General features: G+C 35.1%; 1 protein-coding gene across 2 annotated transcripts in view; it reads left to right on the forward strand.

The window, feature by feature from the left end:
* The window catches only part of LOC126883099 (medium-chain acyl-CoA ligase ACSF2, mitochondrial-like), a 141,137-nt gene that overhangs the window by 96,184 nt on the left and 31,810 nt on the right, over nt 1-13,143 (forward strand). For both annotated transcript variants that reach the window (XR_007697499.1, XM_050648341.1), the window contains exon 5: nt 6,467-6,584. Coding sequence is in view for 1 of the 2 variants with exons in the window: in XM_050648341.1 (XP_050504298.1) it covers nt 6,467-6,584 (118 nt within the window). In the remaining variant the exon portion in view is untranslated. The remainder of the gene's footprint in view (nt 1-6,466; nt 6,585-13,143) is intronic.

Consider the following 13,143-nt stretch of genomic DNA (forward strand, 5'->3'; position numbering starts at 1 on the left):
TAAATTCCTGCTCAGTGGAACGAGCTCAAAATTTTTAGTTTGCGGAATATGAGAGCTCATAAATAGCTCATAAATCAGGGCTATTTGTTTTTTAATTTTTGCAAGTGGGGGGGGCCAGCTCAACACGGGTAAAAAGCAGACAAATTACTGTAGTTATGGGTGATTTTAATGCAAAAGTCGGCAGGGGAAGAGCTGGAATAATAATGGGAGATCGGGGACAACTAGTGTTGCAAAAGTTTGACTTGAATGTTTGAAATTGACTTGAGTTTGACTTAATTTCAAGTCAAACTCAAGTCAATCCTTTTGAGAAATAATTCAAGTCAAGTCAAACCCGTCATTGATTACAGGGTTGAGTTTGAAAATTCAAACTGTGTGTCAAACTAGTTTGAAAGAGTTTGAAAAATAATTTATTTAGTAGATATACCTTTTTTTCGAGATAAAAATGTAATTAAGATGCCCATTAAAATACAAAAATTAAAAATACAATGAGTCCTAAGTATATAAAAAAAAGCTTGATAAATTTAAGACAATGATTGATTTGCTCATTTGTACATTTGCTTCTTCTTCTTCTTTAAGTGCTGTCTCCTAATCGGAGGTTGGATATCATCATCACTATCTTTACTGTATCTACCGCTCCTCTGAAGAGTTCTGTAGAACTGCATTTAAACCAGTCCCTTAAATTCTTCAACCATGACACTTTCCTTCTTCCTATACTCCTTCCGCCTCTTATATTTCCTTGTATTATCAGTCTCAGCATTTCATATCGCTGTCCCCTCATTACGTGTCCCAGATATTGTATTTAACTTTCTTATTTTTATTGTGTTTATTATTTCGCATTCATTACTCATTTCTCGCAATACTTCCGTGTTCGTTTTCTTCTGTGTCCACGCTATTCTAAGCATCCTTGTGTAACACCACATTTCAAATGACTGTAGCTTATTTATGTGTTCTTGTTCACACAGAGGCGGCTCTAGCCCATGTAGCGCCCGTGTGCAGTCGATGCTCTGGCGCCCTTTGGTAGATGCGCAGTCAAAATGGAATAGTCGAATAGGTACCTACCTAGTCCTAGTACTAGTACATAGGGTATTAGAGGGTATTAGGTACACTTACAGTGTAAACAAAAATCCAGATGTAAACAGTCCAATATTAAATGATGTCGGGAGCCAATAGATATTAACGTCGTCAGAACAACCTATCCAAAAGAGCCCCCGCAGACTTTTTATCGGCCGATAGTTTGCCTTCAAACTAATTTGTCGGCCAAATATCGGCCGACAGTTTAATCAGTGTGAGCTAACTAGGACTTGGCACACACTCGTTTATCGGTCGATAGTTCAATTCTCTCCTAGTTTTGGTGTTCAATACTTGTGCCGTGCGAATATTTTTTGAATATTTTGGAAAAAAATGGCATCGTCTAATTCACAATCGCTAATTGTAGAAACCTGCATGGTCCAATTAGCATGACTAGTTCATTGAAGGTGACTAAGATCATCCGATAAAAGGCGAAAAACTTTTTTGGGTAATCAAGTTATTTAGAATACATTGTGTAGAATTTTCCACTAAATAATATATAACTGAGAATTCATCATCAGCATCATCAACAGCTATTCCATCCATCGCCAGAAGGAAGCCTTCCTTAGGTGTATCCATTCATTTTTGTTTGTTGTTTTTTGCATCCATTCGTGACCAGCCATTCACTCGATGTCATCAGTCCATTTTTTTGAGGTCTGCCTCTACTTATTTTGCTAGTCCTTGGTCGCCATTTAAGAATTTTCTTCGTCAATCGGTTGTTTTCCATTCTTCCTATGTGTCCTGCCCACTTCCATTTTAACATGACAATCTTCTGGATCACGTCTCTTACTTTTAACCGTCGCGTCGATTTATTTTTTTCACTGTAAATTGGATGCACTCAATACTCTCGTAATCTCTTCTTGGATTTCCTCCTCCGTTGTATGAGAGCGATAATAACATTTCTGGATAATTTTTTTATTGTGCGAGTACTAACTTCAACAGTCAAATAAGAACTTTAGTACTAAATCGTTCGAGAATAGTATGGCGGCTCTTGATAGTGTGCGCCCTCTTCACCAACCCGATTGTTTAGTTGGCTCGGCATGCGCACTAACAGCCCATCATGACTGAACTATCGGCCGATAAATGTCTGCGGTATGCGGGGTTCCGCTTACTGCAGTGTTTTATCCTTCCAGTGTTTTAATTTTTGTCATTATTTTTCTTTAAAAGTTCGAAGCGTTCGTCAAATTTAGTAATTGCGGTATCTAATAGGTAATAGTAAAAGTTTACTTTAAAATGTAGTTTCGCGTCGGTTACTGATTCATCTTCCGCCTCCTATTTAAAAAAATTTCATATTTTATATTGAAACAAATAAAGGACCCACTCTTTGGTGCTCGGCGCCCCTAATATCCCGGCGCCCGTGTGCACCGCACACCCTGCACAATAGGTAAAGCCGCCTCTGTGTTCACATTATGTGCACATTTGCTAGTTCGTTTTATCTGTGATACTTCTACTCTTCTTCAAACGATATCACTTTTTTATGTTTATTTGAGTATTAGGTTACAACAAAAAATCCGTTGAAGGATTTTTTATAATACCAAGTGTAATTTAATCTACTCCATAAAAAATTTTATGTAGGAACAACAAAATACTATAACATTTATATTTTTGGTGTTCCTTGCACAAATTGTCTTAGAAGTTGTTGATTCATAGAATTCATACGGAAATTATTCTTTGAGATTATTCTTCTTCATACAATTTTTTGTGAATTTTCATCAGATCGTCTTTTCAGATCAGCCATTTTAAAGAACTAGTTCCACTATGTCATTTTTATAACGCTGTTCTTACTTTTACATAATATGCACTTTGCAATCTTCATTGTTTTGGAGTCGCCTGCCGGAACATTAAATAAATCAGTATACCTACCTATTTCTTTTTCTTATTTTCTGTTCTTGTGGTATCGGTACTCACACCGGAGGGATCGCAGACGTTCGGATACAATTAGCGTCTCTTTGCAAAGACAATGACGTCGACTTTGCAAAGTAACAAGACACTTTCTCAACACACACATTACTCCCCTGAGTTAGTGATAAGTTATAGTCTAAAAAATCATTATGAAATTGACTGGCCATTTGGTTGTGAAAACCAGTGCCAATAAAACACAAAACACAAAACACACACACTTTTTCTTATTAATTATTTCTGCGTCGTCTACAGATTTTTTTCTCTTAATTTTTGCGGTAGGGATATTTTGTGGACACTTTGTTCTGGTACGTATTCTGAGCCGAAAAAGGTTCAGGTTCAGAGATTATCGCACAAAGCACACACTTCAAAACGAACCTATTGCAACAAACAAGCAGAGCGAGTATCAGAGTACAGGTTCAATCCTGTCCAAATAAGTCAAAACAAAAGGCGGTATAGTCCTGTCGCCAGGGGGGGTACAACGGCCTTCTTAATTCAGATGGACTTACCCAAGTTTTTTTTATGTATTTTGGCCCGTAGAACACGAATTTTTTGGGTAACAGTTGATCCGGATGTCGATAAGATTGTTATAAACAAAGAAGTTGAAGAATTACATAACAGCGATTTCTCGCAAAACAAAACAATTTTTTGTATTTTTTGGGTCATTCTAACCAAAAAATGTTCCTACAAGTTTTTTCGTAGGATGCATAGTTTTCGAGATAAACGCGGTTGAACTTTCAAAAAATCGAAAAATTGCAATTTTTGAACCCGAATAACCTTTGAATAAAAAATAAAATAGCAATTCTGCTTACCGCCTTTAAAAGTTTAAGTCAAATTTTATCTGTTTTGAATTGTTTTGAATAGCATTGCTAAAAATTTATTTTTGATTGTTAAAAAAAGCTATAAACACATAGTGTTTCGCGTGCCTAATACATGCGTTTTAATGCATGCTACGTAGAAATAGCCCCGCTTGCACTTTTACCTCCTCTACCTACTCATTCGATTTTAAATGAGAAATCATTGAAAACATCACTCAAGCACTAGGTGTTTATAGCTTTGTTTTAACAATAAAATAATAAATTTTTAGCAATACAAATGATTAAAACCGATAAAATTTGACTTGAACTTTCAAATGCGTTAAGCAGAATTGCTATTTTATTTTTTAATCAAAAGTTATTTGGGTTCAAAAATTGCAATTTTTCGATTTTTTGAAAGTTCCACCGTGTTTATCTCGAAAACTATGCATCCTACGAAAACATTTGTAGGAACATTTTTTGGTTAGAATGGCCCAAAAAATACAAGAAAATGTTTTCTTTTGCAAGAAATCGCTGTTATATGATTCCTCAACTTCTTGGTTTATAACAATCTTATCGACATTCGGATCAAGTGTTACCCAAAAAATTCGTGTTCTACAGGTCAAAATACATAAAAAAACTTGAGTAAGTACATCTGAATACAGGAGGCCGTTGTACCCCCCCCCTGGCGACAGGACTAGTATGCTCTCAATTAGAATTGAAAATACGTACGTTGTGCAATATGATATTCAAACTTTAAACTGTTTGAAGAAGTTTGATTTCAAGTCAAACCTATATCGAAATCAAATCAAGTCAAAATTTTTTATAAAAAAATTTTGGTTCCAAGTTGTCAAGTTTGTCGAGTAAAATCAAACTAGTTTGACTTGATGCATCTCTATACAATTCTGTCAAGAACAAAGTCTAGTAATCACAAGCACGTTCATTGGACTACCTATTAGACGGTTATATACATGAAGAAACTATCATCATCTTGGGGTGTCCATTTTTGGCTGGGGTGTTTTCTTCTGGTGTACATATTTGATTAAGGTTGCCTTGTTTAGACAAACTCTTCTACTTATTCTGGTTATAATTTTGCTACTACTGGTCGCAGTTCAAGGGCGGATCCAGGACCGATTTTCGGGAGGGGCCTTGAACTTTTTTTGGTGAGGTGTACCGGAGGGTCTGGGGGTAATTTAAAAAAAAATATGATTACAATAGTGAGTTTTAAGGCACTTTTCACACACTTTTGAGTACCATAGAGACATTCAAAACTTATAGTTATTAAAGTATTATTAAAGTACCGATCCCTACACATTTCTTCGGATCCATGTGCAGTTCTTTCAACAAGTATAATACTATTTTTCCCATGCTTCTACTGTCAGGCCTTGTTCTTACCCTCTTTATAGATGATTTTCACTAATTATTTTTATATTCTCATAAGCGCCAATGAACTGGACAAAGTCTTCACGAATGTTGTTATTGTGTATGTATGTCAAATTTAGAGAAAGATGTTCCACGTGGGATACGTCGGTCATTTCCTCAAATATGACAGAGTAATAATTTGCACTTTGAACCTGATTAATTATTTGTTCAATTATTTCTTCACCACAACATGTTATCAATTGATTTTGACTGGTGCTACTAATGTATGTTGCTCGGGAAGATGCAGTGGATAGGTGTTGTTTAAAAGTCTTATCTTCTGATGCGAGTAACTAACAATTCCCCTCATTGCTCGGTCCAGCACCTTCGTCTAGAAGCAGCAGGCTATCATCACGATGGCCTATTAGAGGAATATTTTGTCGACCTAAGAACACTATAGATTTTACTATTTATCATAGTCTCTCTCTATTTTCTTGTATCTGTTTAGACCTCTGAGAGTCTATCTGGTTAATGACTGACTTTTGTGGGTTGCGGTAATTTTGTAGAAAATCCAGCCCAACCTGAACGCACCCCTTGTGGTATGATGTTTTTTCATGGGTTTGTATGGCTCCGTCTTTGACCATGAGTTTGGCGAAACATGTTAAAGGTTTCGTGACAAGGCTTTGGGTTATCATCCTTTTATTGTGACCATATTTTTCGTTAGAAAAATAGAACGCAATACTTGTAAACCAATCCCCTTTGACTGTGCGAAAGTACCAACCAACTTCTTTGTTCTAAGTGCTGGTGACCTAAGTAAAGCTTCATTTCTTTTCTATTCTTTATATGTACAGAATATGGAAATTGATACGATTTTGATGGCTGACAAGGTCGTTCTAAAAACATCCTAGTATGTCATTCTTGAAGCTTTCGTTACTGCTTTTGTTCAATTCTAGTCCAGAAAACATATTTATCTCCTGTTTTATACATAATATGTGTTTGAAAGTAAAAACTTTTGAACTGCAAATATCTAAATTTATATTTTTTTAAATTCTTGGAGGGGGCCATGGCCCCATGGCCCCTTCCCTGGATCCGCCCTTGTCGCAGTTGTTTTGGAACCTACAAAGAAGGTTAAATAGAAAAAAGGGGAAATGAAGATATAAAACCGTTAGTTTTAGATGTCTCTATTTAATTGATTAAATTTATTATTTTTTGTAAAGCGCCTTGCAGAAACACTTCCATAATTGTTGGACTATGAAACCTCAAAAGAAATTAGTACTACAAAAAGAAAACTCTAAAGCCTAAACTCGTCTCATATTTATATGTACAGTTATAGTTTTTGATTTTAGGGGAACATTTAAATTTACTGATATACAAAATATGGCCGATGAAGATACTATGTTACAAATTAAAAATTTCCAAAATAAAATAAAATTTGATGATCCTTGCAACATTCAATTTACATCGGTAAGTATTAGATTCTTCTTCTTCTTGTGCCGTCTTCTAACGAAGATTGACGATCACTTATTTAAACGCTTCTCTATCCTTTGCCACGTAAAACATCTGTGCAATACTGAGGTTAGTTCAATCTCTGACATTCCTCAGCCAAGATTTCTTCTTTCTTCCCAAGCCTGTTTTTCTCTATATTCTCCCTTGCATGATGACGTGTCATCATCGTCAATGGTGCTACAGCCCTATGAAAGAGCCCCGACCTTCCCATGTCTATTACGCCAGTCAGTTCTATCCATTGCCAACCGTTTCCAGATTGCTGCGCCTATTTTTCTTCATCTACATCATCCTTCCATATGAGTTTTGGCCTACCCCTATTTCTACTTCTCACATGTTGTGACATAAGGATTCTTCTAGGAGGGTTGTTCTGCTGTGATCTTGATAAATGTCCTGCTCATCTTAGTCTTCCTATTCTTATAAAAGAAACTACGTCTTTACCACCAAATAGTTGTTTATATATGTGGTATACCTCGTAGTTGTACCTCCTCCTCCCTCCAAACACCATTTTCACAAATGCCACCGAATATTCCTCTCAGAATCATTCGCAGAAGGTTTTTATCTGCGTTGGAGATTGTCTATGTCTCCGATCCATATACAGGGTGAGTCATGAGGAACTGTACATACTCCTACCTGTTTGATAGGAGTTTGATGAGGAACCTCATCAGGTAGGTGACTCCTACCTGTTTGATGAGGAACTATTTCTGTTCCAGATCGTTTGATTTTTACACAAGTAAGTAATATTATAATATACAGAGTGAGTCATGAGGAACTGTACATACCTACCCGTACCTCGTATGGAGGCCCCTATGGGGAATAACAAATGACCATTAAACAGTGTCTGCTCCCATTGTTTAATAATATACAGGGCGAGTTGTTAATTTTTACAGAAATTTGTATTCGTCATAACTTTTGAACGGTAAGATCGATGTGTCTCTTATTTTGGTCAATCGTTACACTATTGCCACCTAATCAACTGATTTATTCAAACTAGAAAAATCAGGTCCGGCTTTAAAAAAATTAGTTCGTTTGGGTCTTAGCAAAAATTTCACCCTGTATAAGCTTTTTGAAAACTCTAATATGAATTTTACAAATTAGACAAATAGGCAATTAAAATAACATATTTATTTTTTTCCGCACACGATTGCTTAATTTTTTATAAAAAAAATCAAATTTGATTATGAATTAAAAGTTTGGTAAAGTGAACCATAGATTTAACAAAATTAACTTTTATTACCAAAATTAATTTTTTTTTGAACAAATATTTAATTTATGTTACCACCAATCAACTGATTTATTCAAACAAGAAAAAAATCAGGCCCGGATTTAAAAAATAAGTTCGTTTTGGTCTTAGAAAAAATTTCACCCTGTATATGCTTTTTGAAAACTCTAATATGATTTTTACAAATTAGACAAATAGGCAATTAAAATGGCATATTTATTTTTTTCCCCAAACGATTACTTAATTTTTTATAAAAAAAAATCAAATTGGACTATGAATAATTAAAAGTTTGGTAAAGTGAACCATATATTAAAAAAAATAACTTATTAGAAAAATGAATTTTTCTTGAACAAATATTTAATTTATGTTATCACCCAATCAACTGATTTATTCAAACTAGAAAAAAATCAGGCGCGGATTTAAAAAATTAGTTTGTTTGGGTCTTAGAAAAAATTTCATCTTGTATACGTTTTTTGAAAACTCTAATATGAATTTTACAAATAAGACAAATAGGCAATTAAAATGGCGTATTTATTTTTTCCCCACACGATTACTTATTTTTTTATTAAAAAATCAAATTTGACTATGCATAAAAAGTTTGGCAAAGTTTTTGCATAGATTTAAAAAAATTAACTTTTTTTACAAAAATTAATTTACAAAAACAACGTTCTTCTTAAAATTAAAAGTTTTACCATTTTTTTTTTCTATAACACGTCTAGATCTAAAACTTCCCATAAAACTTCTTCTGGACTCTATATTTAACATAGACGTGATCAAATTGATAAATTTTAAATTTTTCCACCTAATTTTTGCGATTTACAAGTTTGCAACTTTTACAAGAAGAAGACTGAAAGTCTACAACAATTTTCATAGTCTTCACAATGGCAAGAGGTATGTGCTGTAAAAATTTCAGGAAAAAATTATTAAAATGGAACAGAGTTGTAGCGAGTTAAACCGTGAGTTCATTTTTAGGTTAAAATTCCGATTTTGACAAAATTGATTTTTTAATAAAAAATTAAGTAATCGTGTGGGGAAAAAAATAAATATGTATACACCGTTCTTAGGCGTCAACGCCCTTCGGTAGGGATCTATGGAGGAGTATCACCAAGCCGGAAGCCCTTATCCCTTCCCGTACCGCTCATCCATAGGCCGATCAGACGCCAGTTTATTCCAGACCAAGCCGTAGACTCTATTGAGTTTTATACTACGGCGTTGGCCTTTTATAAATTTCATGACCTAGCTGAGGCTCGAACCAGCGACCGCAAATCGCAAATCCACTAAACTTGTCGATAGACTGAGCCCCAGCTAACTGGACCGTCAAGACCGACAAAAAATAAATATGCCATTTTAATTGCCTATTTGTTCTATTTGTAAAATTCATATTAGAGTTTTCAAAAAGCGTATACGAAATTTTTTCTAAGACCAAAACGAACTAATTTTTTAAATCCGGACCTGATTTTTTCTTGTTTGATTAAATCAGTTGTTTGGATGGTAACATAAATTACTTATTTGTGCAAAAAAAAATTAATTTTTGTAATAAAAGTTATTTTTTTTAAATCTATGGTTCACTTTACCAAACTTTTAATTCATAGTGAAATTTGATTTTTTTATAAAAAATTAAGTAATCGTGTGCGGAAAGAAATAAATATGCCATTTTAATTGCCTATTTGTCTAATTTGTAAAATTCATATTAGAGTTTTCAAAAAGCGTATACAGGGTGAAATTTTTTCTAAGGCCCAAACGAACTAATTTTTTTAAAGCCAGACCTGATTTTTTTCTTGTTTGAATAAATCAGTTGATTGGATGGTAATAGTGTAACGATTGGCCAAAATAAGAGACACATCGATCTGACCGTTCAAAAATTATGACGAATACAAATTTCTGTCAAAATGCGAAACTCGTCCTGTATATTATTAAACAATGGGAGCAGACACTTTTTAATGGTCATTTGTTATTCCCCATAGGAGTCTCTATACGAGGTAGGAGTATGTACAGTTCCTCATGACTCACCCTGTATGTCAACACTGGTTGTATAAGGGTTTTGTATATGGTTATTTTTATTTTTTGGCTTAAGTTTCTGCTTCTCATATGTCTACTCATTCCAAAATAGCATTTATTTGCTAGGATTATCCTTCGCATGATGACGTATAGCAGATAGTATTTATCGTTTCAAAGTATGTGGTAGGAATACGATGTTTTCTTATTTTAATAGTATTCATAAGCATAAGTATTAGATGACTAGTCTTCTTTTAGTCCTTTGTTATAAATTGGTAGTATGTACTTCAGTCTATTGGTTTATTGTACACTTTTTATTCGTTCATTATACCCATTCCAGAATTCTGGAACCTGTTATGTTTGAGCTCGTGATATCAATACTAAATTGTTTTTTGATTACTCTATTATGAAATATCTTATACAGAGATCAGAAATGAGCTTCCTTCCATTTTCTGGTTACTTGTCATCTGTCCCAGTTGACAGCCCAACGCAACGTTGCCAAGCAACTTTGAAACAATTAAATACACATCAGAACCTTGTTTGTTTTTTAACCAAGAAGAGTGATTCAAATTTACCGCGCCGTAATGCTTGTTTCTAATTGGTCCAACCGTAGGCAAGTTTACTCCACTGTTATTAAATTTTGACATTTATGAAATTTTGGCACTTCTGTCATTTTATAGGTTAATTAAGTATATCGGCGATTTTTTTGTGTTTTCTGTATTATTCCTTTGATTTTTAGATTTTTAGTCTACTTTTATATAAACACAGTTGTTTTTAGAACTCTTTAGCGATGTGTTAGTATAATATAATAAGTATGGATTATCATCGAAAGCTGATATGATCAACGAAAAAAGAAGATGAATGTGGTGACTCTTCTAGTAACTTTCTTGGGTGTGAATCTGTCTTTTTAGTTTACTCCTCTTGGTTAAAAAATCAACTATAGCTTAGGTATACAGGTCTAGTAGATAGACACTATTATTTGTTTTTCGAGTCACTTTAAAGTTTCTAAAAATGTTTGCTGCCTCAAGCCTTCATTATATGTGTGATGACTTCACACTGGTTCCTAATTGTTTTCCTCAGTACTTTGGCCCTATCAGCGCATTCTAATTTTTCGTGTACTTCATCCTTTAACCGCTTAACGCACACATTTATTTGCAAAAATACGTCAAAAAATTACGTATTTATTTTATTACAGTAAAATAAACTACAAACAAGACTATTGTCACTAGATATAATCTAAATTAAAAAAACGCATATTTTATTAGAAAAATATAAAATAACAAATACCCTCATGTGCTCACCCGAGTTAACTCGGTCGTAACTTTTTACATACAAAATACTACAAGTACGAGAAGAAAAAATCGCAATTATTCAAGTATAATAATGTTAAATATTGCTAACAGTGTGATACACTCTAAAACAAGGGGTTACACACAGAGGTACGTCACAGTCAGGGCAGAACGTGACGTCAGCAAAATAGAATTCTACTCATCGTGATCCCATCCCAGTCGGCCGTCGATCGTAGAAAGTTTAAAATTAGAAACGAGAAAACAAGTGGACACGGGCGCCCATATAAAAATTTTTAGGGGGGGGCAGACGTGAAGATGTTGCAGATTACATTTCGTATACTTTGGATAACCATATATAGTTTAAAGCACCCGAAATGCTAGGGGGGGCCACGGCCCCCCTTCTCATAGGTGTGGGCGCCCATGCAAGTGGGGATACCGTTATTTAGCGCTAGAGGAATTAAAACGCGTAGGGGCCTTATATATCGTACAAATATTTTAAACACGAGTTTACTCGGTTAAGCGAAAATAGAAACGTAGTTTAACACCGAGTTAACTCGGGTAAGCACGTTAAGCGGTTAAGGACATTGGCGATCAATACGGCCCATTTTACTCTGTATCCAGCGGTTCTGAAGAGTTTTATTGTTACCTTGCAATTTTTAGAAGCTATGGAGGTGTTACCAGGAAAATGGTCCAATAAGTTTTCAATTAAATATCTTTTAGGAATGTTTTTAATATTTTTCAATATTTTTAATATTTCTATTAGGGTGAAAACTTTAAAACTTTGACTTTCAGTTACCAGATGTCGTTAGACACCTACTGCATAAACTTCAGTTGTAATGCGGGGATAGGCTCTCGGAGTTTCGTCACTTGGGGCAGAGAGCAGCAAACTTACGCTTCTCTGATGATGACTCCAAATAGAGTCGAAAATCGTCGATTTAGAGAGCTGGTTTGGGCTCTCTCTTCTAAGTGAAAAATAAGACAGTTTTGCCTTCGCATGTGAACTGAATAAAAATGGTATACATTTTTGTTTACAACTCCACTCCTTTAAATTTTTCAACCAGGACTTGCGTCGCGTCGTCTCCCTCTTCCTTTTTTTCCTTCCACTTTCCCTTGTTAAACCAATAGCTTAGTACCTTCTTCTTCTTGACTGGCTTTACAACTCGGGGTGAGTCTTCGCCGCATCCACTATGGCCCTCCATCGTCTGCGATCTTGCGCTTCGATTTGCCATTGTTGTACCCCAATCCTAGATAGATCGGCTTCAACATCATCCTTCCATCTTTTTCTGGGATGGCCCACTGATCTTCTACCGTCTGGTCTCTCGAAGAACACTGTCTTTAGCACTCTGTCTTCCTCTGATCTTACTACATGACCTGCCCATCTTATCCGATTAGCTTTTATATGTCTGACGATGTTTTCAGTACCATATAGAGTCACCAATTCAGCATTGCGGCGCCTTCTCCACTCTCCTGTAATTCATCTCTTTGAGGACCAAATATCATTCTGAGGACTTTCCTTTCAAATATCAGCAATTTATTTATTTCTCGCTGATGTAGAGTCCATGTTTCACTCCCATATGTAACAACTGGGCGAATAATTGACATGTACAGTCTTAATTTAGATTGTCTTTTCAGCAGCTTAGATCTTAATAATGATGATAGGGAGTATAATGCTCTATTTCCCGCAGCTATTCTTGATGAGACCTCTTTTTCTATGTGATTGTCCTCTGTGATTACTGCTCCCAGATATTTAAACTCTTTTACTACTTCAAAGTTGTGGTCATTAATAGTTACGTTCTGCCTAACTCTTGGTCTTGGATTTTTGATCACCAGCATATATTTCGTCTTCTCTTCATTTATTCGAAGGCCCAGGTTACCTGTTTCCTCCTCGAGCTGTGAAAACACCTCTCTTACGTCTCTTGTAGAATGAGCGACTGCATCTAGATCATCGGCAAAGGCCAACAATAGTTTTGATCCTCGATTTGTGAATCCCCCTGTTAGTTCAGACGATATTTTA

Source organism: Diabrotica virgifera, chromosome 4, assembly GCF_917563875.1.
Source record: "Diabrotica virgifera virgifera chromosome 4, PGI_DIABVI_V3a".
Lineage (NCBI taxonomy): Eukaryota > Metazoa > Arthropoda > Insecta > Coleoptera > Chrysomelidae > Diabrotica > Diabrotica virgifera.